Source organism: Artemia sp. Qi Xiang Cuo, chromosome 14, assembly GCF_049724085.1.
Source record: "Artemia sp. Qi Xiang Cuo chromosome 14, ASM4972408v1, whole genome shotgun sequence".
NCBI classification, from domain to species: Eukaryota; Metazoa; Arthropoda; class Branchiopoda; order Anostraca; family Artemiidae; genus Artemia; species Artemia sp. Qi Xiang Cuo.
In genome coordinates this window covers 51,649,495-51,677,062 of record NC_142807.1, presented here as the reverse complement: position 1 = coordinate 51,677,062, position 27,568 = coordinate 51,649,495, and the positions used below count along the sequence as shown (strand labels likewise).

At 34.0% G+C, this 27,568-nt stretch overlaps 1 protein-coding gene across 3 annotated transcripts in view; it reads right to left on the bottom strand.

Annotated features, from left to right (window-relative positions):
• Positions 1–1,136: 1,136 nt before the first annotated feature.
• LOC148944595 (uncharacterized) overlaps positions 1,137–27,568 on the bottom strand; it is a 53,534-nt gene continuing 27,102 nt past the window's right edge. Inside the window, exon 3 of one of the 3 annotated variants that reach the window (XM_089100747.1) lies at positions 1,137–1,633. In XM_089100747.1, the coding sequence (XP_088956873.1) occupies positions 1,209–1,633 (425 nt within the window). In that variant the 3' untranslated portion in view covers positions 1,137–1,208. Of the gene's footprint in view, positions 1,634–1,985; positions 3,792–10,940; positions 11,471–27,568 lie in introns of those variants that run through there. The other 2 variants (XM_089100745.1, XM_089100746.1) reach the window with 2 other exon arrangements.

Genomic DNA, 27,568 nt, shown 5'->3' with positions numbered 1-27,568 from the left:
TTTTTTGTCTGAGAGGAAATGCAAGTTTGGTATTTTTTGCTCGGGAATGCCAATTCGACAAAAAAATATTCTATCTTCATTATCTTAAATACCTGATGGTACTTATGTGTTATATAATACACACTCGATAACTTGTATCGCGAACATGAGACAATACCCGGTTTTCATGGTGATTAAATGCAGCACAAGACAATTAGCTTCGGCTCGGTGGGAAACTACATTATAGTTATATTCTAATTAAATATTTAGTTGGTATTTTGGTTAGGTTAGTTCAGGTTACGTATTTGATATAATGCGCTCTGGGTGACCCCCATTCCATAATTCTTTGCTGTAGTTTTAATAATATGCTACTAAAGTATTGTATTTTTATTATATTTTGTTTTATTTCATTAGTATTCACCAAACTTCACATCTCGAGTGTGTATTATATAACACACAAGTACCTACCTGATTTCTGAGAATTTGTCTTTAATAAAGATATTTTGATAAAAATGACGTCTGGATATTACTTCTTTAAAAAATCTGAGTTAAGTTCTGATTGAAATCTGAGTTAAGTTCTGATTGAAATCTGAGTTAAGTTCTGTCGCCAATAATGGGCTTTGATAGGGAGAGGCGTGCATGCAAACAGTATATTGCCGAAGGGGGTTCACGGAGCTTTGTTTGATTACTACTCACAATTTTTTCCATCTTCAATTTAGTTTTATATTCGTTAAATTTTGTTTAATTGTTAAATAAAATTTAATTTCTACTAATTTTTTTGCAATTTGAAATTATTTAATTAAATTTATTTGCTATTTAATTAGATACAATTCTAATCCGACTTAGTTGTAAAATTCGTACAATTTGGCTTAGTTGTTATGCTAAATTTAGTTGGAACTTAATTAGTTGCAATTTTAATCTAATTTAGTGACAAATTTGGTTAATTTAGGTTAGACGTTAAATTAAATTTATTTGTAAATTAATTAGCTGTAACTTTCATTTATTCAGCTGTAACTGTAATTTAAGTTAATTTAGTTGTTAAATTTAGTTGTTAAACTTTAAAAATTAATTTAGTTGTTAAATTTTGTAAACTAGTTTAGTTGTTAATTCGTTATTAATATTTAAACCCTATTAAAGCAGATTACAAAAACTTTAATTTTAAGTATATTTTTAAAAGAGAGTATTAAAATCATCATTAGCATAAAACATAAAAAAAGCACTTCACATGACTAGTCCACTAATGGTTTCAAACCATACCACTTTTTCACCTGTTCATAAAATACTGTTTTTGATATATCAACGGTTACATTTTTCATGTACTCTTTTTTCACAAAAAGTGTATCAATATTTGAATTGTCATCCAGAATATATCCTTTCTCCTTAAGAAATGCTTCTAGCTTTTTTAACTTCTCAGGATCAGCATTGTACTCCACTACAAAAATGGCAATGTCAATTTTGTCAAATGGAATTGTTTTCAGGATTTCTAGTTCTGGCCCTTCCACATCTAAGAAGAAAATGTCTAGTGATAATGTGTTTGTCGCCAGTAGTATGGCATAGATGGGGACACAAAATACGTCAACTACTCTATTCGCATCAAGTTGGAATAAATTCTGCACTATTCCAGTGTACAGCCGTCCACTGCCAGGGTAAAGGACTAAAAAAACAAAACAATTAAAATAAAAAAGTAATATAAATAAATAATAGTATAAGTAATATAAATAAGTAATATAAATAAGTAATATAAAGTAAAATAAAAAAAAGTAATATAATACCTACTATTCTATTGTGGTTGGAAATATGGGTGGAAAATAAGCAAGAATAAGCTAAAAACACACAGCGTCAAACAGCCTTAGGTGCCAAAAACAGTGTAAGTTAATTGTTTTCTTTATGTTTTTGTTCTTTTACCCTGGAAGTGGACGGCTGTACACTGGAATAGTGCAGAATTTATTCCAGCTTGATGTGGATAGAATAGTTGATGTATTTTGTACTTCTGGCGACAAACATTATCACTAGACATTTTCTTCTTAGATGTGGAAGGGCCAGAAATATAAATCCTCAAAATAGTTCCATTTAATACAAAAAAGCAGGCATCTTACTAAAATTAATGCTGTTTGAAATAAAGGTGTTTCTGGAAAATCCACAAATATAGCTTTTTTAGCTTTATTATTTATTTAATTTATTTATGGCTCATATACAGTCTCCTCTTTCTTCTCAAAGTGAGACCCAGGAGAGAACCTGCTAAATTTCTGGAGATTTCTCCTTGAAAAAAGTCTTGCATTCGTTGGACATCATTCCTTGTATTTGTTCTATTTTTTGTAAAGGACATCTTTCTTACCACAGCCCCACTGGGATTTACTTCCTTAGGGATAAAGGTCAAACGTCCCTGTAATCGTTCAAATATATTGCAAAATGGATATAAGAGGAGTTTACACCTTTCTTCGTTTCTAATTTTAACTCCAAATTTTACCCCCTTTGAACTTCAATATATTTTCTCGTTTTTCGTTGATTTTTGTCTTGACTGACTTATTTAGTTTGTTGAGTTTTTTTTTGTATATTATGGTGCTGTCGCTTTTTTATCGTATTGGTTTATTGCTTTTACCATTTGAGTTTTTGTATTTCTCACACTATTTGTTTTGTTGCATGGGTATCTCTCTTATTCTGTTTATTTTATTTTTATAATATCTTTTATCATTCTTTCATTTTTCATGTATACACATTTTTTGGTTATTGTCCCGTTTTTGTATAAGAGAAAATGCAAGTTCGGCATTGATTGCTCGTGAAAGCCAGCTCGATAAAAAATTTTATTTTTTTATTTTAAATACCTGATTTATGAGAATTTAGCTTTGGTAAAGATATTATTGATAATAATGACGTCTGGGTATTGCTTTTTGATAAAATCTGAGTTAAGTTCTCAAACCAATAAATGGGCTTTGATAGTGAGAGTCGTGCATGCAAACAGTATTTTGTCGAAGCGGGTTCACGGAGCTTGGTTTGATTACTAATCACAATGTTATGTATAATTAATTTAGTTTTAAATTCGTTTTATTTTAGTTTAATTGTTAAATTAAATTTAGTCGTCACTATTCAATTTAATTTAGAATTATCTAATCAAATTTATTTGCTATTTAATTAGTTATAACTCTAATCCAGCTTTGTTGTGAAATTCCTTTGGTTTAGCTTAGTTGTTATGTTAGATTTAATTGGAACTTAATTAGTATCAATTTTAATTTAATTTAGTGGTAAATTCGTTTAATTTAGTTGTTAATTCATTACCAATATTAAAAACCCTATTATAGCAGATTAGAAAACATTAATTTTAAGTATATTTTTAAAAGAGAGTATTAAAATTATCAACAGTATCAAACATAAGAAAAGCACTTTGCATGATTAGTCCACTAATGGTTTCAAACCATACCACTTTTTCACCTGTTCATAAAATACTGTTTTTGATATATCAACAGTTACATTTTCCATGTACTCTTTTTTCACAAAAAGTGTATCAATATTTGAATTGTCATCCAGAATATATCCTTTCTCCTTAAAAAATGCTTCTAGTTTTTTTAACTTCTCAGGATTAGAATTATACTCCACTACAAAAATGGCCACGTCGATTTTATCAAATGGAATTGTTTTCAGGATTTCTAGTTCTGGCCCTTCCACATCTAAGAAGAAAATGTCTAACGATAATGTGTTAGTCGCCAGTAGTATGGTGTAGACGGGGACACAAAACACATCAACTACTCTGTTCACATCAAGCTGGAATAAATTCTGAACTTTTCCCGTATAGAGCTGTCCATTGCCAGGATAAAGGACTAGAAATATAAAAAAAAATAATTAAAATAAAATCTAATTAAATACCTATAATTCTACTAAAACAAACAGGTGAGAGATGCTCTTAAAATTTTTGGGCCAGAGTTAGAATTCAACCCCAAACAACGAGCGTGAGGGGGGAGGGGGAGGGTGCAGCGTGTCAATTCTATCTTGAAATATAAAGATGCTACGATATTTTCATTATTTCTTACACTATCCATAATTTTTTTTTTTTAACTTAAACCTTCCGGAAGTCGAACCTTCGGAAATTGTCTATCAAGGTCGTTATAGCGGAATGAAAACATAAATACAGAAGCTGCAAAAAAAAAAGGCTTTATTTAAAGTACAGCAACCTTTGTTTTTTTGCCGACTAAATATGACCTAAACTTCACCCCGTTTTAACGAAATTTACCTCTCGACTTCATAGTACAAAAATGCAAACCTTTTTTTTTTTAAGTTATATGTACACACCTATCACTTCTTAATATATTTTCTAAGAAAATCATTAATTAGAAAACTAAAGAAACCATTAAATAAAAAAATTAATTTAATTGAAATGAATATTATGAATGAGAAAAATTAAACAATAATTGTTTTGAAGCTTCGTTTTTAAAAGCTACTCGAAAAAATCTACCAGAAAAAATTGTCAAAGCATGTACTCAGGTCCTAAAACGACTAAAGAAAACGTTCACAAACGTTAAGGGCAAACCATTAACGGCAAAACGTTCACACTTTAGTGCACTTGAAATTATTTGAAAAGCGAAAATTAAAAATAACAGTCAAGAATCCTGAATCAGGATACTTGCCTTCTCATCAAGTCCCTGATAATTACAAAACATTCATCATAATTTAAATTCATCAGAGGATGCATTCGATTTACCAAAAAGTACATATAATATTGTAATGCTACATTTTGCATCATTCTGAAGATAAAACAGTCATAATGGTTTGTTAGTTTGTAGTATACGTAAGGTGCATATTTGCATCTTAAAAAAGTGCTCCTTATCATAGACGAATGTCAACAAGGATACGGTATTGCAGCTGGGAACGTAAACCTGGATTCACACAGCTGCTTATTGTTTCTGATGCAGACCGCCTTACGTTCTGCGTATACAGAAAGACTTGGAAACTGTTCATGCCAGACAGGGTCATTCTATCTGTTAAAATGGAAATGATGAAACTAGAAAATATAGAATTGGGTAGAAAGAATATTTTTCTAATGGTTGTGTTTTTCAGCGATCCCGTTAAAATCTTTCATCGCAGCTCTTGAGCATTCATGACTATTGGTGTTACAACAAAACACTAGTAAACTCCAGCGGCAGTTTGAACATAGATACGTGGAGATTTACCATGAATGTCCCTTTTTGGAGAATGTCGACATTCACTGGTGAATGTCCGAAATATCTTTTTTTTTCTCCTTGGATTTAGTCAGCGTTGCAAGTAACCTTTTTCAGTTTAATGCAAGGTTTGATGATGACTGGTTAGGTTAAATTAGGTTTGGCTGGGTTAGCTTAGTTTTTTAACCTATTTCTTATTTTTATAACCAAACTCAACCAGGGGCGGATCCAGGATTTTTTTAGGGGGGGGGGGGCACAAAATAGGTTGATCCAATAAAAATTTTTTTTAGGGGGGCGCAAAATAGGTTGATCCGATAATCTTGCGCTTGGAGCAAGTTTAATTAACGCAAACTTGAGTTAATTAAGTAAATTACACTACTTTAGACTACAGTCGGGGGGGGCGAGGCACCCACCCTCACCCCCTGGATCCACCACTGAACTTAACCTAACCTAACCTAAAGTAACATAGTCTAACCTAACTTTATCCTTTACCATCATAGCTTGCATAAGACTGAAAAAGCTGACTCGCAAAGCTAATTGAATCTAAGCAGAGAAAAATACATTTTGGGCATTCTTCGGTGAATGTTGACATTGACCTAATTTCGAACATTCACGGCAATAGAGATATTAATCCCAAGAAGGGTAGTTAGACATGATTTAAATTCAGGGTTAGGTTACTATACGCACTTTATGGATTCAAGGATTTACGCATTTACGGTAACAGAGACATTAATCCCAAGAAGGGTGGTTAGACATGGTTTAAATTCAAGGTTAGGTTACTATGCGTATACTACAAGGTTAAGGAAAAGTAGTGAGAACTGCTCTCAGTTGGTTTTTCTATCTCTAATAAAACATCTATCGGATTGGAGAACGATCTTGACAATATCCATGAAAAACAAGGTCTTATTGCCATCTATTTATGAATAAACTGTCTTAGTCACATATTTTACACGTTTACATAATAAAGAAGTTTCACCACAACATGGGGTAAAAATGATTGGTCGAATTCCAGAAGAAGGAGATGCATTATCCCCTTTAGGGTAGGTTCCAACATTTCAGACTGTCTGAAATTATTTTATATATATTGAATATGAAAGTGGTAGTTTTTCAACTCCATTTAGAAAAATAAGGATGATACGCTGGAAAAGTATTGATCTGGAAATATTTATGTTAATTATATTTTTCCGGAACTCAGTATCCAGCAAAATGAATCCCAGTCAAAAACTGTTATATGCATTACTTTCTCGGCGTGAAGATGCTTGTTACCAGGCGAATGGATCAAGGCAAACATTGAAGTATTCTGAGTGGTAATAATAGTAACACCAAATCTAGCAATTTCTAGTCAAGAAGTCCTGAAGTTAATTAAATTGTTTACAAGCGTGATTTTCACAAAACAGCAAAAGTTCAAAGACCTTTCAGTATTAATATTCTGTTTGCCAGTTATGGTTTACGTTAAAACTTTGGTAAATAATTACTGTACAAAAAATGTCCAACGCAGTCTTTGAATCCTTGGCTTTTAAGTTTAGTGATAATCTAAGCTCATCCATCAAAATCATAATAGATCAACAGGAAAATTTATTATTTTGAACTTTTTTTAAGTATCAAAGACAGAGAGACAATGGCATCAATTTTCGAATATATGTACGGGGGGGGGGGTCAGAATCTAGAAGTGGCAATTTTGGGGATGAACTTTTCAATGAAGATACCGAAAAAATCTGTTTTCAAAATCTACACGGGGGGGGGGACCTAAAGGAGTTTGGGAAAATACCCCTCCTATAATTCGACGCCATTGTATAGAAAATGAAATCTGATTGCTTAAACGTGCTGAACAGAAACTTAAGATAACAAAATATATATATTAGCATTAATAAATATCACGAATTAAATTTTTATTGAAAAATCCTCCACGCCCAGTTATGCAGTTTCTGGCGGTAGGGAGGGCCGAATAAAAAAAAGGAATTTGGGTGGAATATTAGCAAAAAAGCTAAAAAGACATGTCACCAAACAGCCTTAGGTACCAAGGACGGTGCAAATGAAACTTGACTGTTTAAATTGGTTAATTGGTAACTTTAACAGCCAAAAGTACGAAAAAATCGGGAATTCAATTTTTATTGAAAACCCCTCCACACCCAGTTATGCAGTCTCTGGCGGTAGGGAGGTTCAAATAAAAAAAAAGAAATGGGGGTGGAAAATTAGCAAAAATAAGCTAAAAAGACATGTCACCAAACAGCCTTAGGTAAAAGGACGGTACAAATGAAGCTTGACTTTTTAAATTAATTAATTGGTAACTTTAACAGTCATATATCTCAAAAGTAGGAACAATCGGGAATTTAATTTTTTAGCTAAAAGCCTAAATATACAGTTGTGTAGTTTTGGTAGTAGTGGCTCTAACTAAAAAAAAGGAACGCGATTGAAAAATCAGTAAAAAAAATATAGTAAAAATATAAGAAGTTATAGAATATATATAAGAAAATGTAATAAAAATAGCTAAAGAAACTATATTTTTCTTCTGAAGGTGTATTTGTTTTTGGAAATCAACAGATTGTTAATGCTTGAGTTCTTGTGGATGAAAAGTGCTGGCAAAGTCAACTAATTTATTTTGCTTATTTATCTTCATAATACCAAATTAAGAACCCTGACGAAAGTGTGCTGCTGCCCTTAGAACTTCCTATTTCAACAAACTAATAGAAAAATCGTAGAAAACCGTGGTTTTCGGGTATGAATAGACCCAAGATGGGCCTAGTGGGGGGGGGGGGGGGTATTTAACCTAAGAGTAAAATTTTGGTCGACACATCCTCTACGTTTTCTAATACCGCCCTGTTCTTCTCTTATAACTTTGTCTACATCGTCTCTCAGACTAGAAAGCATCATATTGCGAAGTAATTTGCTACCTGCAGAGATCAGGCTAATGCCTCGATAATTACCACACTCACTCTTATCACCTTTCTTATACAGTGGTTTAATTAGGGTTTTCCTAAACTCGCTAGGTACTTCCCTTTTTCAAGAATCATATTCATAATCTTCAGTAGCTTATTCCTAACCTCAGAGCCACCATATTTACGAAACTCATTTTTACAATCCGACTGTCAATTATAAATGACTATGTAAACTAGTACCTCAACCTGCGACTATGTATATCTATTCCAAAGGTATGACTATCTTTTTTTTATTTTTTATCTTAACATTACTCTCAGGTAATGGCAGTTATCTCTGCTTGAGACATATCTTATCTATAATCTTACCACTGTAACTGTCTCTATTGTACTGGAATTCCCCTTAAACCGTGTTTGGCTTGAAAATCGATCGACGCAAGACTCTCCTCGAAGCAGAGAAACTATAGCTCTGTCTTTTTTCTTGCTGTCTTCCGACCTTTCTTTTTCTTCCCATCTTCCAACCCTAGGATACTGTCATATGTTCTTTGGACATTTCTCGTGCAATTTATTTATTTTTCTTCTATTTTAAACACAATATTTCTACAAAGTGCGTGTTCCTCCAGCCATTGCAGTGAAGAGGAATATTAACATCATCATCATTTGTTTTTCTCCTTTGTTTCTATTGCCGTTAGCTTAAAATGAGTCTATAAATTCTTCACCTTCAAGGGCGTAGTCAACAGTTAATTATAAGGGGGGGGGGGGAGGTAAAAATACTTACACATTCTTATAATACCTATATGCATTGGTAGCAGTAATGTACCTATTTTCGGACATTTTTCAAGTTTCGATTGACGGTTGGGAGATAACAAACTGACCAAGAATTAGGCCCGTTTTTTAGCACTAAGATCTTACATCTAAGATCTTACATCTTTCTACAAAGATTATCGTTTTTAACTCATTTTTATTCTAAGATCTTACACTGGGATGCCAAATTGACACTTTTAGTGGCTTTCGGACACTTTTTCACTCTGAGGGACTCTAGGAAACTATTGGGTCAAAAAGGCAGCTCTTGAAAAAAGGACAGTTTTTGGACACCTTTCCAAATCAAAAACCAAATGTTTATAATTTCTTCCTTTTTTTTTTATAAATACGAATGCTTTTAATTTGTACTTTAATTTTAAGCTTTGGTAACGTCTTGGGGATTTTTCTTATAGATGTTTTTGCGCAAAGGTTTTTCGGCACTTTTTTTCATAGGTTTTGAAAATTCATAATGGCAACCCTGTATATTGGTTAATTTTCTAGAGGGACACTAAAAGTGTCCCTTTTTGGCCGATTTGGACACTTTTGTCCCTAAAAGTTTTGGCAACCTTAATCTTACACCTCACTGATGTTTGCAAAAAGTGTGAAGGGCGCCATCTTTCTGCCATATAGAACAATGAAGAGAGAACTTTGATGATATACTCAAGACCGCTGATCAGAGCAGAATGATGAAAGACGTTTGCATAAAAACGAAACAAGATGTAAGATCTTAGTTCAAAGATTTCACTTTTAAGCGTTTTCTGAAAAAAAAAAGATGTAAGATCTTAGCACATTGATGAGTGTAAAAACGGCCCTATTATTGCACTAAGTAACCTGTAGGGTGGTAACAGAAAGGCTTGAAGCTCTGGATTAAACGAGAACGAGACAATGGAATATGACTTAAAGTATTTCCCCCAACTAGAATCGAGGATTTCTTTGGAGGTGGTAAAAGCAGAGACTTTGAACAGGGTGATATGGAGCAGAAGATCTCGCCAGTGACTCTCTGGTAACTTCAAATGGAAAAATTTTGCATATCTAGTAACGGTAATGGGGTTAATATAATGGGGGCGGGGCTTTGAGACCCCCTGGATACAGTATTGGCAGCCGTAAATTGTATCAAGGCCCCACAAAGAGTTTTTATATGCCCAAATTCGCGAACTTTCCACGAAAGGCTCCTCAGATGAATAGGAGATCTAAAATATAACTTTTCTTTATTTGGAAGAATAGATTTGGACTAAGCGTGCAATATTGATGCTGATGGGGTAATAAATGCCCCCTATTTGAAAAAGGGTACATTTCAACAAAAAGCAGCAGCATTAAATATCGAAGCATTGCAATAAAATGTTGAACTTCAGCGTAAAGAGCCGGAGTTGGATGAGGGTAGTAGCCATTCTTGCGTTTAGGAAAATCCTATTCTATTCCATAAAACGAAGGGGCAGAGACGAGCCAACGTTCTCGAAACGTTGTCCAAATGTTTTTTTTCCAAAGTTTTTAGTCCAAATGTTTTGAAAAGCAATCAGTAAATAAAACACTTTCTATTACTGACTGTCTGTATTAGATGCATTTTAAAGCACTTTCGAGAAATTACTGGACAAAATTGAGTGTAAGAAGTGAGAGCTGAGGAGATGGAAACCCCTTTCATGCGTAGGATCATTTGTATTGGTTTAAAGCTCGAAGCTTGCTCGTTATTTTCATTGAAAAAAACTATTTCTTATTTAATAAAGACTATTCAGAAAAGTACTTATTTGTTCTAGTTCTAGATTTATAGTAAGGTTAAACATCTTTTGCTATTCAATGATTTAAAAAAAAGAAAATCTTGAAAGGGTGATCATCCGAATCAAATCTCGATCATCCCTTAGTTCTATGACTATCTACCATACTTATGCCCTAGAATGGATGGATGATAGACATCATTTGTTGATTTTTGAATTTGTTGATGTTGATTTTTGAGTTAAAATCAAGTTGCCATGAAGCCATGGCTAATTGGAGATAAAGTGAAGACAGGTAGTCTGAGTGAGAGGCAAAGCTGGCAGAGGGCGAGAAGGCAAATTAAGGTTTTACCGTTTATGAATTCTACTAGCTAGATGAATAAGAAATCTCGGAAACAAAAATACTGCAAAACTAAAGAGAATGAAAAAGAATATTTTATTCAAAATAAGATTTAATTGTTTTGAAAAAATAGAAAAATAACTTATGAGAACGCGCAACGAGTATCAGCGTCCACTATGCACACTAAAGTATTCAAATATTAATTCACTAAAGGCTTCAACTGCTTCCACTTGTTGACTTCATCATAAAACGCCTTCTTGGAAATATCCACTTTTACATCCTCCATATATTCATTCTTAATGAAAAGAGTGTCAACACTTGAGTAATCGTCCAAAAGATATCCCTTCTTCTCCAAAAATTCTTTCAATGCGTTAAATCTTTCCGAGTCATTATTATATTCAACTATAAACATGGCTATATCAATTTTATCAAAAGGAAGGGTTTTGAGAACTTCTAACTCAGCTCCCTCAATATCAAGGAAGAAAGCATCTAGTGATAGAGCATTTAATGCAAGAAGCATAGTATACACTGGAACGCAGAATACTTCTACCACGTTGGTTCCGTTGTTCTGGAAAAGTTTTGGAATTTTGCCTTCAAAAATCTGTCCGCATCCAGGGTAAAAATCTGAAAAATTATTTGAACTGTTAGAAAATTGTCTCGCCTTGAAACTATTGAAATATAAATGCTCCAGGGAGAAAGCCATTTACAAGGAAGAAGATACAGACTTTCTGAAAAAGCCTTCACTTAGAACAAACTCGGAAAAATTGAGCCCCAGACCGCATCTGCTTTTTGGTTGTATAAAGTCGCCTATTTGATCAATCACACTTCGTCCTTTATTTATTCACATATTTTCTTCCTTTCGAAGGGAGGTCAGAGGTAAATCCATAGTCGTCCGAATATTCGCTCAATTCATCTGAAGCATATCTCATGGAAAGTTTGACAATGCGAGTATAAATTGGTTTTGAAGCCTTGGGTACCCCTTCATTGCCCAGAAAAGAATAAGCTGATCTCCAAACTAATAGTTTGTGTAACTATCCGAATCTTTCTAACCGTTAGTTGCACTGAATTAACGATTATTTTGATAACAGTTCGTTTCTAACTGAGTGCATGCATACTTGGGGACACGTGACAAACTGCACGTCTAGAATTCCTGAGAAGCTGGGAGGTTATAAAAATACCCATAGTTATCGAATTATTCTCTCAATAAAATTGCGGCCTTGTTCTGATCAAAATTGCTGCTTTGCGTTACACACTACTAGAAATCGTCACTTTGCGGTTGTTTTATTTGTCCACATATATTTCGTTACATTAGGACATTAGGTAGTTCAATTTTTGTTTGGTGGCACCTCTTTCAATAATATACGACTACTGGCTCGATCCGATCCCCTCTAAAGGAAAAGAACACTTCCGTTGAAAAAAATATTTTGTAAATTTGAAATTTCATATAATATAGCTTTAACATTCTCATATGTATTCAACTTTATTGCATTGTTTTCATCAAAGTCATAACTCTTTTTGAGTGTTTAATCCCTTCTTTTCTAAAATTATACAAATCTTCATTTAGCCTACTAATATAGCTTTTGAGCAAATTTAAAACTAATAAACTTTTAGTTTTAAGAATCAGCAAAAATATTAGGTCCTGCTGACGTATATCCCTTCCGCAGCTTTGTTTCTGTTATCAAAGGCTACTCTTTACTTACAGTTTGTTACTACAAACTGTTTGATCCAATGCGTAGGTAGTGCTGGCTTCAGAAAAGCTGTCACTCCCTCTTTTAATCCTGGGTTTTAGATTCAAGCTTCTGCTCTTAAAATAATGCTTTAATAAAGCTAATCATCCCCAAAAGTCTACACCTTCATGTCTCAGGGGGTGGGGGGGGGACCTGAAATACTATTAGGTTTTGGGGTCATCATTTACATGGTTTTCTAGGAGAGTTATTTGAATGAATAATTTATATAGAGAAGCCCTGTCCCCAAGGCTTTTCCTCGTCTGTGCAGGTAAGTACATGAATGTAGTATTCAATTTTACTCTTAATACAATTCTGCAATAAAAGGACCGCCGCAGCACCCATATCCTTCCAAAAATATTTTTGATAACAAAGAGGGATTATGGGCTAGGCTTATCGTTCCCCCCCCCCCATTCTGTCTATGTTAGGTAAAAAAAGTCCCTATTGAAGCCTTAGGCACTCCTCCCCCACATTTCCACAGATCCTTCTCCATGATAGCTAATGTGTATAGGTTTGTGAAGGGTCAAATCCATCAAATTTGTGAAATTTAGCTAAGAAAATATATATATTCTGCAATAGCCGTTTATTTTGTATCTACTGCGCGAATCTTTAGAAAAGAATACGCTGTTGCAAGGCACAATGGTCTCTGAAACGGGAAAGCTCAATATGCAGCTTTTCGATGGTCCTGAATTGCCTATCGCAAAATTTTTGCTGAATATTCTGGCCCTCCTCGAGGCAAAATTGTCGCATCGTGCCAAAAAAATGGCAAAATACGCCACAAAAGAACACCACTTTACTGTGGCTCGATCTCTTTTGCTGCTTAAAAGGGCACTAAAATTTTCAATATCCGTTCGAATGAGCTCCCTCCCGACATTTTAAGACTAATGAATCGATAACATCACCACTTGAGAGAAAAAGGACAAATAAACACGAGTTTCAGACATTCCTTCTCTATTTTTGTAAATAAGGGCTTTAGATAGATAGATAGAAAGATAGATAAATCTATCTATCTATAAATAAGGCAAATCAGGTAACTTCAAACCACAGTTTATATAATTAGCAGTATGATCTTTCCCTATCTCACCCATTATAAAAACCTGGACCGAGGTGCGAGTGCTCCAGAGAACCTATAAACATAAGCGGCATTAGATCTTTTCACGGTTAGACAAAGAATAATCACCTACGGAACAAGTACTGACAAAACCACTTGACCGGCTTAACCAATAAGTGGACAATAAGTGCACAAATAAGTGGGAGGAGCTTTTTGTTCGCACCGAGAATGAAGAGCCAGAAATCATCTGCGGTAAACTTACTGGATAATTATATAAACTGTGCTTCAAACTAAATAACATAAGACACATAGAAATTACAATAAATAATAAAGTGAAACTAAAACGAACAGAAACTACCATAAACAGTAGTAGGGCTAACGTACCCTAAGCTATCTAAGGACCAGAATGTCATTTCATCTTTAATGAAAACAAAATACATTTTAAACCTGGTCTCTTTTACAACGTTAATCATTAAAATAGCGAGACTTTCAGAAATGGATATCAATGTATATTAAACTCTCAATCTACATCCATTAGCACTTTTAAGTAATCTTGGTTTTTTACTTTCTTACTTGTACTTGTGGCGTGAATCAGGTATTTCCTCTTTGTCTGGCATCGAGGATCTTCGAGGCGTGTTTGGTCCGATAGTATGGTCTGCTGCCAGCTGCTCTGTGAGTGGGATCCACTGGGCTGTCCATTTGTCTCCGAACTTTCTGAACCCCCAAATAGGTTCAAGATCTGAGTAGGCCAGGTTTTAACAGTTTTCATTGCTGATCTCCTTGGCGTCTATTCCACGATCGAGGGGCTCAGGTAGGAGGATTTGGTGAGGTAGGTACTCTGATGGCTTCCGTAAGTTAGGGCCAAACCATTTCAGTTGACGTTCTTTGATCACGAGGGTAATGTTTCTCGATGCCGCCTATTCGTAGTATATCCACGTTTTGAGATCCTCGGAATGAACTATATAACTACAGACCCATCTCGCTCTTGTCGGTTTTTAGCAAAGTAATCGAAATAGTATGGTATCACTTTTCTTAAGCTTTCTTGAGGCTAAATATTTCTTTCATCATTTCAGTTTGGTTTTCGGGCTAAATATTCCACTGAACATTTTCATCTTTCTTTACTTGATTTTATTCACTTTGCTCTTGATTCTGGTCTACTTCCAGCTGCTTTGGTTTTAGATGTTCAGAAAGCTTTTGATTCTCTGACATATCTTATTCTTCATGGAAAACTTTCTTACTTTGATGTAGAGTCAAATGATCTCTCTTAAGTTATCTTCACTTCTGTGGTGACGTGTTACCTCGATTGGTAAACCTTTTCATGATACTAATCAGGCTCAATACGGAGTACCTCAAGGATCGGTTTTGGGGCCGAAGCTGTTTTCAATTTACATTAATGACATTTTCTTTGCAGTTAAAAATTGTAAACCAAAAGTATCCTGTTGCTGCCGTCTTTGTCACCAAGCCAATCAGGATCTCTCAAGGCATGAGTCTGAATTTGACGATGGTCTGATGACTTTCGCAGATGACAGCACCCAAACCACTTTAGCTGAAGATGAGTCTAATGTGCGGCTGAACCTTACATTTCTTTTCGAGCGTGTGTTGTCATGGTTTGAGGTGAATCATCTTGTTATAAATGTTTCCAAATCAAAGCTTCTTATTTTTTCTAAAGTTTCTTAGTCTTCGCCTGGCACAAAAGAAATCTGGATCTCTCGAGGATCCATCAATAGACCAGATGGTGGTTTTGTTCGTTTCCTGGAAATTATGAAAGATGAAAATTTATCATTTAAAACCATAATGATATGATTAAGCTGAAGGTGGCAAGAAATCTCAGTGTTCTTCGGAGACTTTAAGCACACATTCCCTGGAATATTCATAATTTGTTTGGGTAGGTGGACCCCTAAGCAAAAATAAATTTGAAACCAATTTTGGCTGCGATGATTTGTGTAGCCCAGAAACGGGTACACAATTTTGTTCCTCTCTGATTGGCTTTTAACTTATAGGACATGTAGACAAAAACAGGGAGACGTAAATAAAAACAAAAATATATTGAAGATTAGTTGTGTCTAGCTAGAGTGACACCTGGAATTGAGCCACGTGTTTAAATTTGAAGTGTTTTTTAATTAAGTGTTTATTTTGTTGTTATATATTCACTGCTTTAATAAAATTAAAATATAATTAAAACCTGTTTTTCTTGCTTAATTTTTCGTAAATGGAAAAGGAGTGTGGTCTAAGAAATTATTTACGAATTGAGCCACTATTTTTTATTTTACCTCAGTTTGGCTTAGATTACAGAGCATGCATATAAAGAAAAGGGGGCCTCAAAGACAATAACAACATTACATAAAGACATTGAAGTGAAAATATATTTGTAACAATTTTTCTGTTGATTCGTGTCGTTCAAAATAGGCCTATATATGTTTTGTCCTCAATTGATTAGAAATTTTCTGGGCACATTAGAGGGTCATAAAAACCTAAGAGAAACACAAATATTTCGAAAAAATTGATTGTATCGATTCGTGAGACTTTAAAATTGGCCAAACACTGTATTAGAAGAGTGCTAACTTATACTTTGCTTACTCTATGTTCCTTCCTGTGCTATTTGGGGCCTTTACGTTCCTTGGCACCTTTCCAAGGCAGATTACCAGACTGGTTATTGCTATTGATATCAATTGCACATGGAAACAGTTTGACGTGTTTGGGGAGATTACGTTCCTTGGCACCTTTTCAGATCATGTACTTATGGATACCTTTCCAAGCAACGTGATTAAACACGCTTTTACAATCGGAATTGTTTGATTAACATTTGCAAAAAGGGATAAGGAATTCGCAAATTGGCTTCTATGAACGATATTAATTAATGTTTGAATAATAGGAGTGTGATTGATTCTAATTAGTGATTGGATAATTTTTTAACAAGAAATCTCTGAATAAAATATTTTTGCAGGGATGGGTGAGAGTTTTGCTTGCCTTTCATTGGTACCTTTCCAAGTGAGCAGGGATTCCCCTCCGGTTCCTAAATATTGCAAAAAAGATAGCAGTATGAGCAGGGATTCCCCACACAAGTTTGTTTCAACTCCAAGTTTTTCAACCAGACTGTTTTTTTTTTGACCAAAATCCGTTTTTAGGGGCCAATCAGAGACAGCGGAGCTTGGAATATGAAGAAAAAAGGGTTAAAGTGATTAGCAGTTAAGGTAACCCTGAAGAGCATGTTAATTCATACTTTATTTATTATAAATTTGGAACAATATCAATATATGAAAATGGTTAACGATGATAAAATGGTCTTATGACTTGACCTAGCTTTACTTCTTTGATGCGTTCTGTATAATACACAATATTTTTTTAATTTAATTGGGATGAAAAGTCAAAGTCTAAAATAAAGAACAAAGTATTTCGGAGGGGGTAGCTCACTTCATATACGGGATAATTTCCATTCGTCTTAGTTTTTAACGATGCTCCTTATTTCTGGTTGAAAATGCTTATTTTTTAATTTAATTGGGATGAAAAGTCGAAGTCTAACATAAAGAACAAGGTATTTTGGAAGGGGTAGCACACTTCATATACGGGATAATTTGCATTCGTCTTAGTTTTTAACGATGCTCCTTATTTCTAGTTGAAAATGTTTATTTTTTAATTTAATTGGGATGAAAAGTCAAAGTCTAACATAACGAACAAGGTATTTCAGAGGGGGTAGCTCACTTCATATACGGGATAATTTCCACTCGTCTTAGTTTTTAACGATGCTCCTTATTTCTAGTTGAAAATGCTTATTTTTTAATTTAATTGGGATGAAAAGTCAAAGTCTAACATAAAGAACAAGGTATTTCGGAGGGGGTAGCTCACTACATATACTGGATAATTGCAATTAGTCTTATTTTTTAAAGATTCTCCTTATTTCCATTTTAAAATGATTATTTTTTAATTTAATTGGGATGAAAAGTCTAAGTCAAACATAAAAGAACAAGGTATTTCAGAGGGGGTAGCTCACTTCATATACGGGATAATTTCCATTCGTCTTAGTTTTTAACGATGCTCCTTATTTCTAGTTGAAAATGCTTATTTTTTAATTTAATTGGTATGAAAAGTCAAAGTCTAAAATAAAGAACAAGGTATTTCGGAGGGGGTAGCTCACTTCATATACGGGATAATTTCCATTCGTCTTAGTTTTTAACGATGCTCCAGATTTCTAGTTGAAAATGCTTATTTTTTTGATTTAATTGGGATGAAAAGTCAAAGTCTAACATAAAGAACAAGGTATTTGGAGAGGGTAGCTCACTTCATACAGGGGATAATTTCCATTTGTCTTAGTTTTAACGATGCTCCTTATTTCTAGTTGAAAATGCTTATTTTTTAATTTAATTGGGATGAAAAGTCAAAGTCTAACATAAAGAACAAGGTATTTCGGAGGGGGCAGCTCACTTCATATACGGGATAATTTACATTAGTATTAGTTTTTAACGATGCTCCTTATTTCTAGTTGAAAATGCTTATTTTTTAATTTAATTGGGATGAAAAGTCAAAGTCTAACATAAAGAAAAAGGTATTTCGGAGGGGGTAGCTCAATTCATATATGGGATAATTTCCATTCGTCTTAGTTTTTAACTATGCTCCTTATTTCTAGTTGAACATGCTTATTTTTTAATTTAATTGGGATGAAAAGTCAAAGTCTAACATAAAGAACAAGGTATTTCGGATTGGGTAGCTCAATTCATATACGGGATAATTTGTATTTGTCTTAGTTTTTAAGGATGCTCCTTATTTCTTGTTGAAAATGCTTATTTTTTAATTTAATTGGGATGAAAAGTCAAAGTCTAACAAAAAGAACAAGGTATTTCGGAGGGGGCAGCTCATTTCATATACGGGATAATTTCCATTCGTCTTAGTTTTCAACGATGCTCCTTATTTCTAGTTGAAAATGCTTATTTTTTAATTTAATTGGGATGATAAGTCAAAGTCTAACATAAAGAACAAAGTATTTCGGAGGGGGTAGCTCACCGCATATACGGGATAATTTCCATTTGTCTTAGTTTCTAATGATGCTCCTTATTTCTAGGTAAAAATGATCATTTTTTAAGTTTATCTGGATGAAAATTCAAAGTCTAACATAAAGAACAATGTATTTCGGAGGGGGTAGCTCACTTCATATACGGGATAATTTGCATTCGTCTTAGTTTTTTAACGATGCTCCTTATTTCTAGTTGAAAATGCTTATTTTTTCATTTAATTGGGATGAAAAGTCAAAGTCTAGCATAAAGAGCAAGGTATTTCGGAGGGAGCTCGTTACTGATATTGATATTAGTGCGTAAACTACAAACTAACAAAAATATCCAGAATTTTTTTTCTTATAGCCTTGACTTTGAAGACATTTCTTCATCTTAATTGGCTTTAGAAATAACATGCAAAATTAACTAGCCTAACCGCTGCTGCTTTGTCGAATTTTGAGCAAACATAAGGATTGTAACTTCTGATTGGCTCGTTTGTATGCAATTTCAAGCCAGTGAAAAGAACGAAACGTCTTTGAGTCACATTTAAAAAAAAAGTAAATTCGTTGTTTCTCTATGATTCAATCCCAACGCCCTCCTGCTCTGAGTGTTTAAAATGATTTCACGACATTATTTTAGGTTTTTTTTTCTTGTCCCAAACTATTTTTTTTATCATGAACTGTTTAGAGAGCAATTTGATCGACTTGGAAAAAGTTCAAATAGAATCGTTACTGATATTGATATTAGTGCGTAAACTACAAACTGACAAAAATACCCAGAACTTTTTTTTCTTATAGCCTTGACTTTGAAGACATTTCTTCATCGTAATTGGCTTTAGAAATAACATGCAAAATAAAGTAGCCTAACCGGCGTTGCTTTGTCGAATTTTGAGCAAACATAAGGATTGTAACATATGATTGGCTCGTTTGTATGCAATTTCAAGCCAGTGAAAAGAAAGAAACGTCTTTGAGTCATATTTTTTTAAAAGTAAATTCGTTGTTTCTCTATGATTCAATCCCAACACCCCCCTGCTCTTAGTGTTGAAAATTATTTCACAAAATTAATTTAGGTTTTTGTTTCTTGTCCCAAACTATTTTTTATCATGAATTGTTTGGAGAGCAATTTGATCAACTTGGAGATAGTTTAACTAGAATCACTACTGATATTTATATTAGTACGTAATCTACAAACTGACGAAAATATCCAGAACTTTTTTTTTCTTATAGCCTTGACTTTGAAGACATTTATTCATCTTAATTGGCTTTAGAAATAACATGCAAAATAAACTAGCCTAATCGTCGTTGCTTTGTCAAATTTTGAGCAAACAAAAGGATTGTAACACCTGATTGGCTCGTTTGTATGCAATTTCAAGCCAGTGAAAAGAACGAAACGTCTTTGAGTCACATTTTTAAAACAAGTAAATTCGTTGTTTCTCTATGATTCAATCCCAACACCCCCCCTTCTCTGAGTGTTGAAAATGATTTCACGACATTATTTTAGGTTCTTTTTTATTGTCCCAAACTATTTTTTTTTATCATGAACTGTTTAGAGACCAATTTGATCAACTTGGAGAAAGTTCAAATAGAATCATTACTGATATTGATATTAGTGTGTAAACTACAAACTGGCAAAAAACTAGAGTTTACGGTCAAAAACCCTTATTAGCTTAGATTTTTCGCTAGCAACTCGCCCTCCACTATGAATTCGCTAATACATCCTTCTGCCAATCAACCCACAGTCCAAAGAGACACCCACAGTCCAAAGAGACACAAATAGCCGAAAGAGACATACACAGTCCAAAAAGACTCAAACAGCCCAAAGAGACACATACAGACCAAAAAGACTCAAACACCCCAAAATGACACACAGTCCAAAGAGACACCCACAGCCTAAAGAGACACACACATCACAAAGAGACACCCACAGCCCAAAGAGACACATACAGCCCAAAGAGACTCACACGGCCCAAAGAGACGCACACATATAACAGAGACACACAAAGCCCTAAACGACACAAACATCCAAAAGAGACACACACAGACCAAAAAGATTCAAACTGCCCAAAGAGACACACAGTCTAAAGAGACACACACAGCCCAAAGAGACACACACAGCATAAAGAGTCAAACACACCCCGAAAAGGCACACAAAACACAAAGAGACACACACAGCCAAAATAGACAAAAAATGCTATACCAGACACAGACAGACCAAAAAGATATAAACGGCCCAAAGAAACACGCATAGACAAGAAGGACAGACACGGCCCAAATAGACACAAACATCCCAAAGAAACATACACAGACCAAAATGAATCAAACAGACCAAAGAGACACACAGAGCCCAAAGAAACACACACAGCCCAAAGAGACACACACAGCCAAAAGAAACACACAGAGCCCAAAAAGACACACACAGCTAAGAAATACACACACTTACATAATAGACTAAAACAGCCCAAAGAGACACAAATAGGCAAAAGAAACACAAAAAGCCCAAAGAGACACAAACAGCCCAAAGAGACAAACACAGACCAAAAAGACTCAATTGTGTGTGTGTAATTTTTTGTGTGTATGTAAGTTTTTGTGTGTGTGTAAGTTTTTGTGTTTATGTAAGTTTTTTTGTGTGTGTAAGTTTTTGTGTGTGTGTAATTTTTTGTGTGTGTGTAAGTTTTTGTGTGTGTGTAAGTTTTTATGTGTGTGTAAGTTTTGTGTGTGTGTGTAAGTTTGTGTGTGTGTGTGTAAGATTTTGTGTGTGTGTGTGTGTGTTTAAGTTTACGTGTGTGTGTAAGTTTTATTTGTGTGTGTAAGTTTTTTTTTTTGTGTGTGTAAGTTTTTGTGTGTGTGTAAGTTTTTGCGTGTGTGTGTAAGTTTTTGTGTGTGTGTAAGTTTTTTTTGTTTGTGTGTTATTTTATTTGTGTGTGAGTTTTTTTTTGTGTTTGTAATTTTTTGTGTATGTGTAAGTTTTTTTGTGCGTGTAAGCTTTTGTCTGTGTGTAAGTTTTTTTTTTGTGTGTAAGATTTTGTGTGTTTGTAAGTTTTTATGTGATTGTAAATTTTTGTGTGTGTGTAAGTTTTTTTGTGTGTGTAAGTTTTTTTGTGTCTGTTTTGTGTTTTTGTGTGTAAGTTTTTATGTGTGTGTAAGTTTTTGTGTGTGTCTGTAATTTTTTGTGTGTGTGTAAGTTTTTGTGTGTGTTTGTGTGTGTAAGTTTTTTTTTTTGCGTATGATTATGTGCGTGTTTAAGTTTTGTTATGTGTTTTATTTTTTTTGTGCGTGTGTGTGTAAGTTTGTGTTTGTGTGTGTGTATGTTTTTGTGTGTGTGTGTATTATATTGTGTGTGTGTAAGTGTGTGTGTTTGTTTGTTATTTTTTGTGTGTGTGTATTAATTTGTGTGTGTGTAAGTTTTTGTGTGTGTGTATGTTTTTGTGTGTGTGTAAGTTTCTCTGTGTGCTTAAGTTTTTGTGTGTGTAAGTTTTTTTTGTGCGTGTTTAATTTTTTGTGTGTCTGTAATTGTTTTTTTTTTTTTAAGTTTGTGTGTGTGTGCCCATTTTGAAATTGGAAAATATTAAATGTGAATTTCTTATGTTTTAAGTGTGTTTCATGACATTCTAAGAGACGTAAAAAAAAGTTGAAAAAAAGTTAAAAAAAAACTCGAATTCACCTCTTGGATACACAATACAGAAATTTAATTCAGGAAATTATGAAAAAAAAATATAGAAGGGGTTACGTGCGCGCACGTAACCCCGTCTAAATTTTTTTTTTCATAATTTCCTGAATTAAATTTTTGTATTGTGTATCCAAGAGGTGAATTAAAGAAAGTTTTTTTTGTTTTTTCTTAACTTTTTTTCAACTTTTCTTTTACATCTCTTAGAATGTCATGAAACACACTTAAAACATAAGAAATTCACATTTAATATTTTCCAATTTCAAAATGGGCACACACAAAAACTTACACACAAACTTACACACACACACACAAAAACTTAAACACACACAAAAAAAAACTTACATACACAAAAACTTACACACACACACAGAAACTTACACACACACACACAAAAACTTACACACACACAAAAAAACTTACACACACACAATAACTTACACACACACAAAAACTTACAAACACACACAAATTTAGACACACACAAAAACTTATACACACACACAAAAACTTACACACACACACAAAAAAACTTACACACACACAAAAACTTACACACACACACAAAAACTTACACACCCAACCACAAACAAATACTTACATACACACACACCCAAAAACTTACACAGACACAAAAACTTACACACACATACGCAAAAACTTACACACACACAAAAACTTACACACACACAAAAAAACTTACACACACAAACAAAAATTACACACACACACATAAACTTACACACACACACAAAAAAAATCTTACACAAACACACAAAAAATTACACACACACACAAAAAAAATTAAACAAAAATAAAGACTTACACACACACAAAAAGTTACTCAAAAAAAAAAACTTACACACACACAAAAACTTACACACACACAAAAAATTACACACACACAATTGAGTCTTTTTGGTCTGTGTTTGTCTCTTTGGGCTGTTTGTATCTCCTTGTGCTTTGTGTGTCTCGTTTGGCTGTTCTAGTCTTTTTGATCAGTTTGTGTCTCTATTGGCGGTGTGAGTCTCTTTGTGCTGTGTCTGTTTCTTTTGGCTATTTGTGTCTCTTAGGGCTGTTTGAGTTAATTTGGTCTGTGTTTGTTTCTTTTGGCTGTTTGTGTATCTTTGGGCCGTTTGTGTTTCTTTGGGCTGTTTCTGTCTCTTTGGGCTGTTTGTCTCTTTTTGGTCTTTATGTGTCTTTTTTGGTTTTTTGTTTCTCTTTTGGCTTTGTTTTTCTCTTTTTGCTGTTTGTGTTTCTTCAGGGTTTGTGTGTCTCTTTATGCTGTGTGTGTTTCTTCGGCCTGTGTGTGTCTATTTGAGAGGTGTGTTTCTTTGTGCTGTTTGAGTCATTTCAGTGTGTGTGTCTCTCTTTTGGATTTTATGGTGGAGTTTGGAGGTGTGTGTCTCTGTTGGATGTGTGCGTCTCTTTGGGCTGTGTGCGTCTCTTTGGGCTGTGTGCGTCTCTTTGGGCTGTGGGTGTCTCTTTGCGATGTGTGTGTCTCTTTAGGCTGTGTGTGTCTCTTTGGACTTTGTGTCTTTTTGGGGTGTTTGAGTCTTTTTGGTCTGTATGTGTCTCCTTGGGCTATTTGTGTCTCTTTGGGTTGTTTGTGTTTTTTTGGACTATGTTTGTCTCTTACGAATGTATGTGTCTCTTTGGGCTTTGGGTGTCTCTTTGGGCTGTGGGTTGATTGGCAGAAGGATGTATTAGCGAACTCATAGTGGAGGGCGAGTTGCTAGCGAAAAATCTAAGCTAATGAGGGTTTTGATCGTAAACTCTAGTTTTTTGCCAGTTTGTAGTTTACGCACTAATATCAATATCAGTAATGATTCTATTTGAACTTTCTCCAAGTTGATCAAATTGGTCTCTAAACAGTTCATGATAAAAAAATAGTTTGGGACAAGAAAAAAAAACTCTAAAATAATGTCGTAAAATCATTTTCAACACTCAGAGCAGCGGGGTGTTGGGACTGATTCATAGAGAAACATCGAATTAACTTTTTTTAAAAATGTGACTCAAAGACATTTCGTTCTTTTCACTGGCTTTAAATTGTACACAAATGAACCAATCAGATGTTACAATCCTTTTTTTTGCTCAAAATTGGACGAAACAACGACGGTTAGGCTAGTTTATTTTGCATGATATTTCTAAAGCCAATTAAGATGAATAAATGTCTTCAAAGTCAAGGCTATAAGAAAAAAAAGTTCTGGATATTTTTGTCATTTTGTAGTTTACGTACTAATATCAATATCAGTAACGATTCTATTTGAACTTTCTCCAAGTGGATCAAGTTGGTTTCTAAACGGTTCATGATAAAAAAAATAGTTTGGGACAATAAAAAACAAAAACCTTAGATAGTGTTGTGATATCCTGTTCAACACGCAGAGCAGGAGGGTGCTGGGATTGAGTAGTAGAAAAAAAACAAATTCACGTTTAAAAAAAATATAAATTAAAGACGTTCAGTTCTTTTCACAGGCTTAAAACTGCATAAAAATTAACCAATCATATGTTACAATCCTTATGTTTGCTCAAAATTTGACAAAGCAACGACGGTTAGGCTACTTTATTTTGCATGTTATTTCTAAAGCAAATTAAGATGAAAGAATATGTTCAAAGTCAAGGATCTAAGAAAAAAAAGTTCTGGATATTGCTGTCAGTTTGTAGTTTACGCACTAATATCGATATCAGTAACTATTCTATTTGAACCTTATCCAATTGGATTATATTGGTCTCTAAACGGTTCATGATAAAAAAATAGTTTGGGACAAGAAAAAAAAACCTAAAATGATGTCGTAAAATTATTTTCAACGCCCAGAACAGGGGGGTGTTGGGATTGAATCATAGATAAACAACGAATTTACTTTTTTAAAAAATTTGACTCAAAGACTTTTTGTTATTTTCACTGGCTTGAAATTGCATACAAACGAGCCAATCAGATGTTACAATCCTTATGTTTGCTCAAAATTCGACAAAGCAACGACGGTTAGGCTACTTTATTTTGTATAATATTTCTAAAGCCAATTAAGATGAAGAAATGTCTTCAAAGTCAAACCTATAAGAAAAAAAGTTCTGGATATTTTTGTCAGTTTGTAGTTTACGCTCTAATATCAATATCAGTAACGAGCCCCCTCCGAGATACCTTGCTCTTTATGCTAGACTTTTAATTTTCATTCCAATTAAAATAAAAAATAAGCATTTTCAACCAGAAATAAGGAGCATCGTTAAAAACTAAGACGAATGCAAATTATCCCGTATATGAAGTGAGCTACCCCTCCGAAATACCTTGTTCTTTATGTTAGACTTTGACTTTTCATCCCAATTAAATTAAAAAATAAGCATTTTCAACTAGAAATAAGGAATATCGTTAAAAACTAAGACGAATAGAAATTATCCCGTATATGAAGTGAGCTACCCCCTCCGAAATACTTTGTTCTTTATGTTAGACTGTGACTTTTCATCCCAATTAAATTAAAAAATAAGCATTTTCAACTAGAAACAAGGAGCATCGTTAAAAACTAAGACGAATGGAAATTATCCCGTATATGAAGTGAGCTGCCCCCTCCGAAATACCTTGTTCTTTATGTAAGACTTTGACTTTTCATCCCAATTAAATTAAAAAATAAGCATTTTCAACAAGAAATAAGGAGCATCGTTAAAAACTAAGACGAATGCAAATTATCCCGTATATGAAGTTAGCTACCCCCTCCGAAATATCTTGTTCTTTATGTTAGACTTTGACTTTCCATCCCAATTAAATTAAGAAATAAGCATTTTCAACTAGAAATAAGGAGCATTGTTAAAAAATAATAAGAATGGAAATTATCCCATATATGAAGTGAGCTACCCCCTCCGAAATACCTTGCTTTTTATGTTACACTTTGACTTTTCATCCCAATTAAATTAAAAAAATAAGCATTTTCAACTAGAAATAAGGAGTATCGTTAAAAAATAAGACGAATGGAAATTATCCCGTATATGAAGTGAGCTGCCCCCTCCAAAATACCTTGCTCTTTATGTTAGACTTTGACTTTTCATCCCAATTAAATTAAAAAATAAGAATTTTCAACTAGAAATAAGGAGCATCGTCAAAAACTAAGACTAATGGAGATTATCCCGTATATGAAGTGAGCTACCCTCTCCAAAATACCTTGTTCTTTATGTTAGACTTTGACTCTTCATCCCAATTAAATTAAAAATAAGCATTTTCAACCAGAAATAAGGAGCATCGTTAAAAACTAAGACGAATGGAAATTATCCCGTATATGAAGTGAGCTACCCCCTCCGAAATACCTTGTTCTTTATTTTAGACTTTGACTTTTCATCCCAATTTAATTAAAAAATAAGCATTTTCAACTAGAAATAAGGAGCATCGTTAAAAACTGTACCAGGAGTAAAAGGCGATATATTTAAAATACAAGATTCTTTCCTTCTAAAGATGATTCGGGCAGAAATTAAACGTCCCCTAATTGAGTTCAAATACCGCTTCCAAGAGTCTAAATTCTTAATCAGCAAAAAGAGAAATTGCATTTCAAGCTACAGTCAAACAACGACGCTAGTCGTTCGAATTTCCCTAACATAATTAGTAGCCAGAAAAATGCTACGTACGATATTTCTAAGGAAGTTTAAACGGCAAAAAAAACTGTGTGAACGCCTGAATCATCTGAAATATCTTAAAGAGATTATTGGACGAGGATTCCGGTCCTTGGGGCACGTGAGCCAATGGCGAGCAGTCCTTACAGCGCAGGACGAAAGAACTGCGTTTGGTAGTGGGGTAGATGTGCTTTTTAATTTGAATCTTAAGTCTGACTTGAGAAGATCCATTGAGATAGAAGTTTTAACTCTTTCATCTCGGTCACCATTATTGTCATTGAAGTGACCCGTTGCTGTGCAACTAAGTATGTAAGTTCAATAAATCTATTGTCTTTTTATCTGTGTTTATTTCATTTATATGTCTGCATCTAGTCTAATAATAGGTAATTAGTTCGTAAGTCTCCAAGGTAAATGCTCCCAAAGGAATCTGATCTCCAGATAGCTCGAGAAGAAGAGGCCACGTTTTTCATCCCTACAAACACCAAAAGTCGTTATCGCCACAGCTTAGAAAAAGCTTCTAACCCCTGCTAACCTATAAGAATTCGTATCTCTTAAGTCAGATCTAATTGTGCCATGGAAACAAAGCCCTGAGACGACAGAACCTATAGTTCAATGAACCTTAATTACTCTCAAAACATTACATAACAAATAGCGCGATTCGGAAATTAGAAAAAAACATGTGAACTGATTAGGCTATGAAAATTTGTAATTT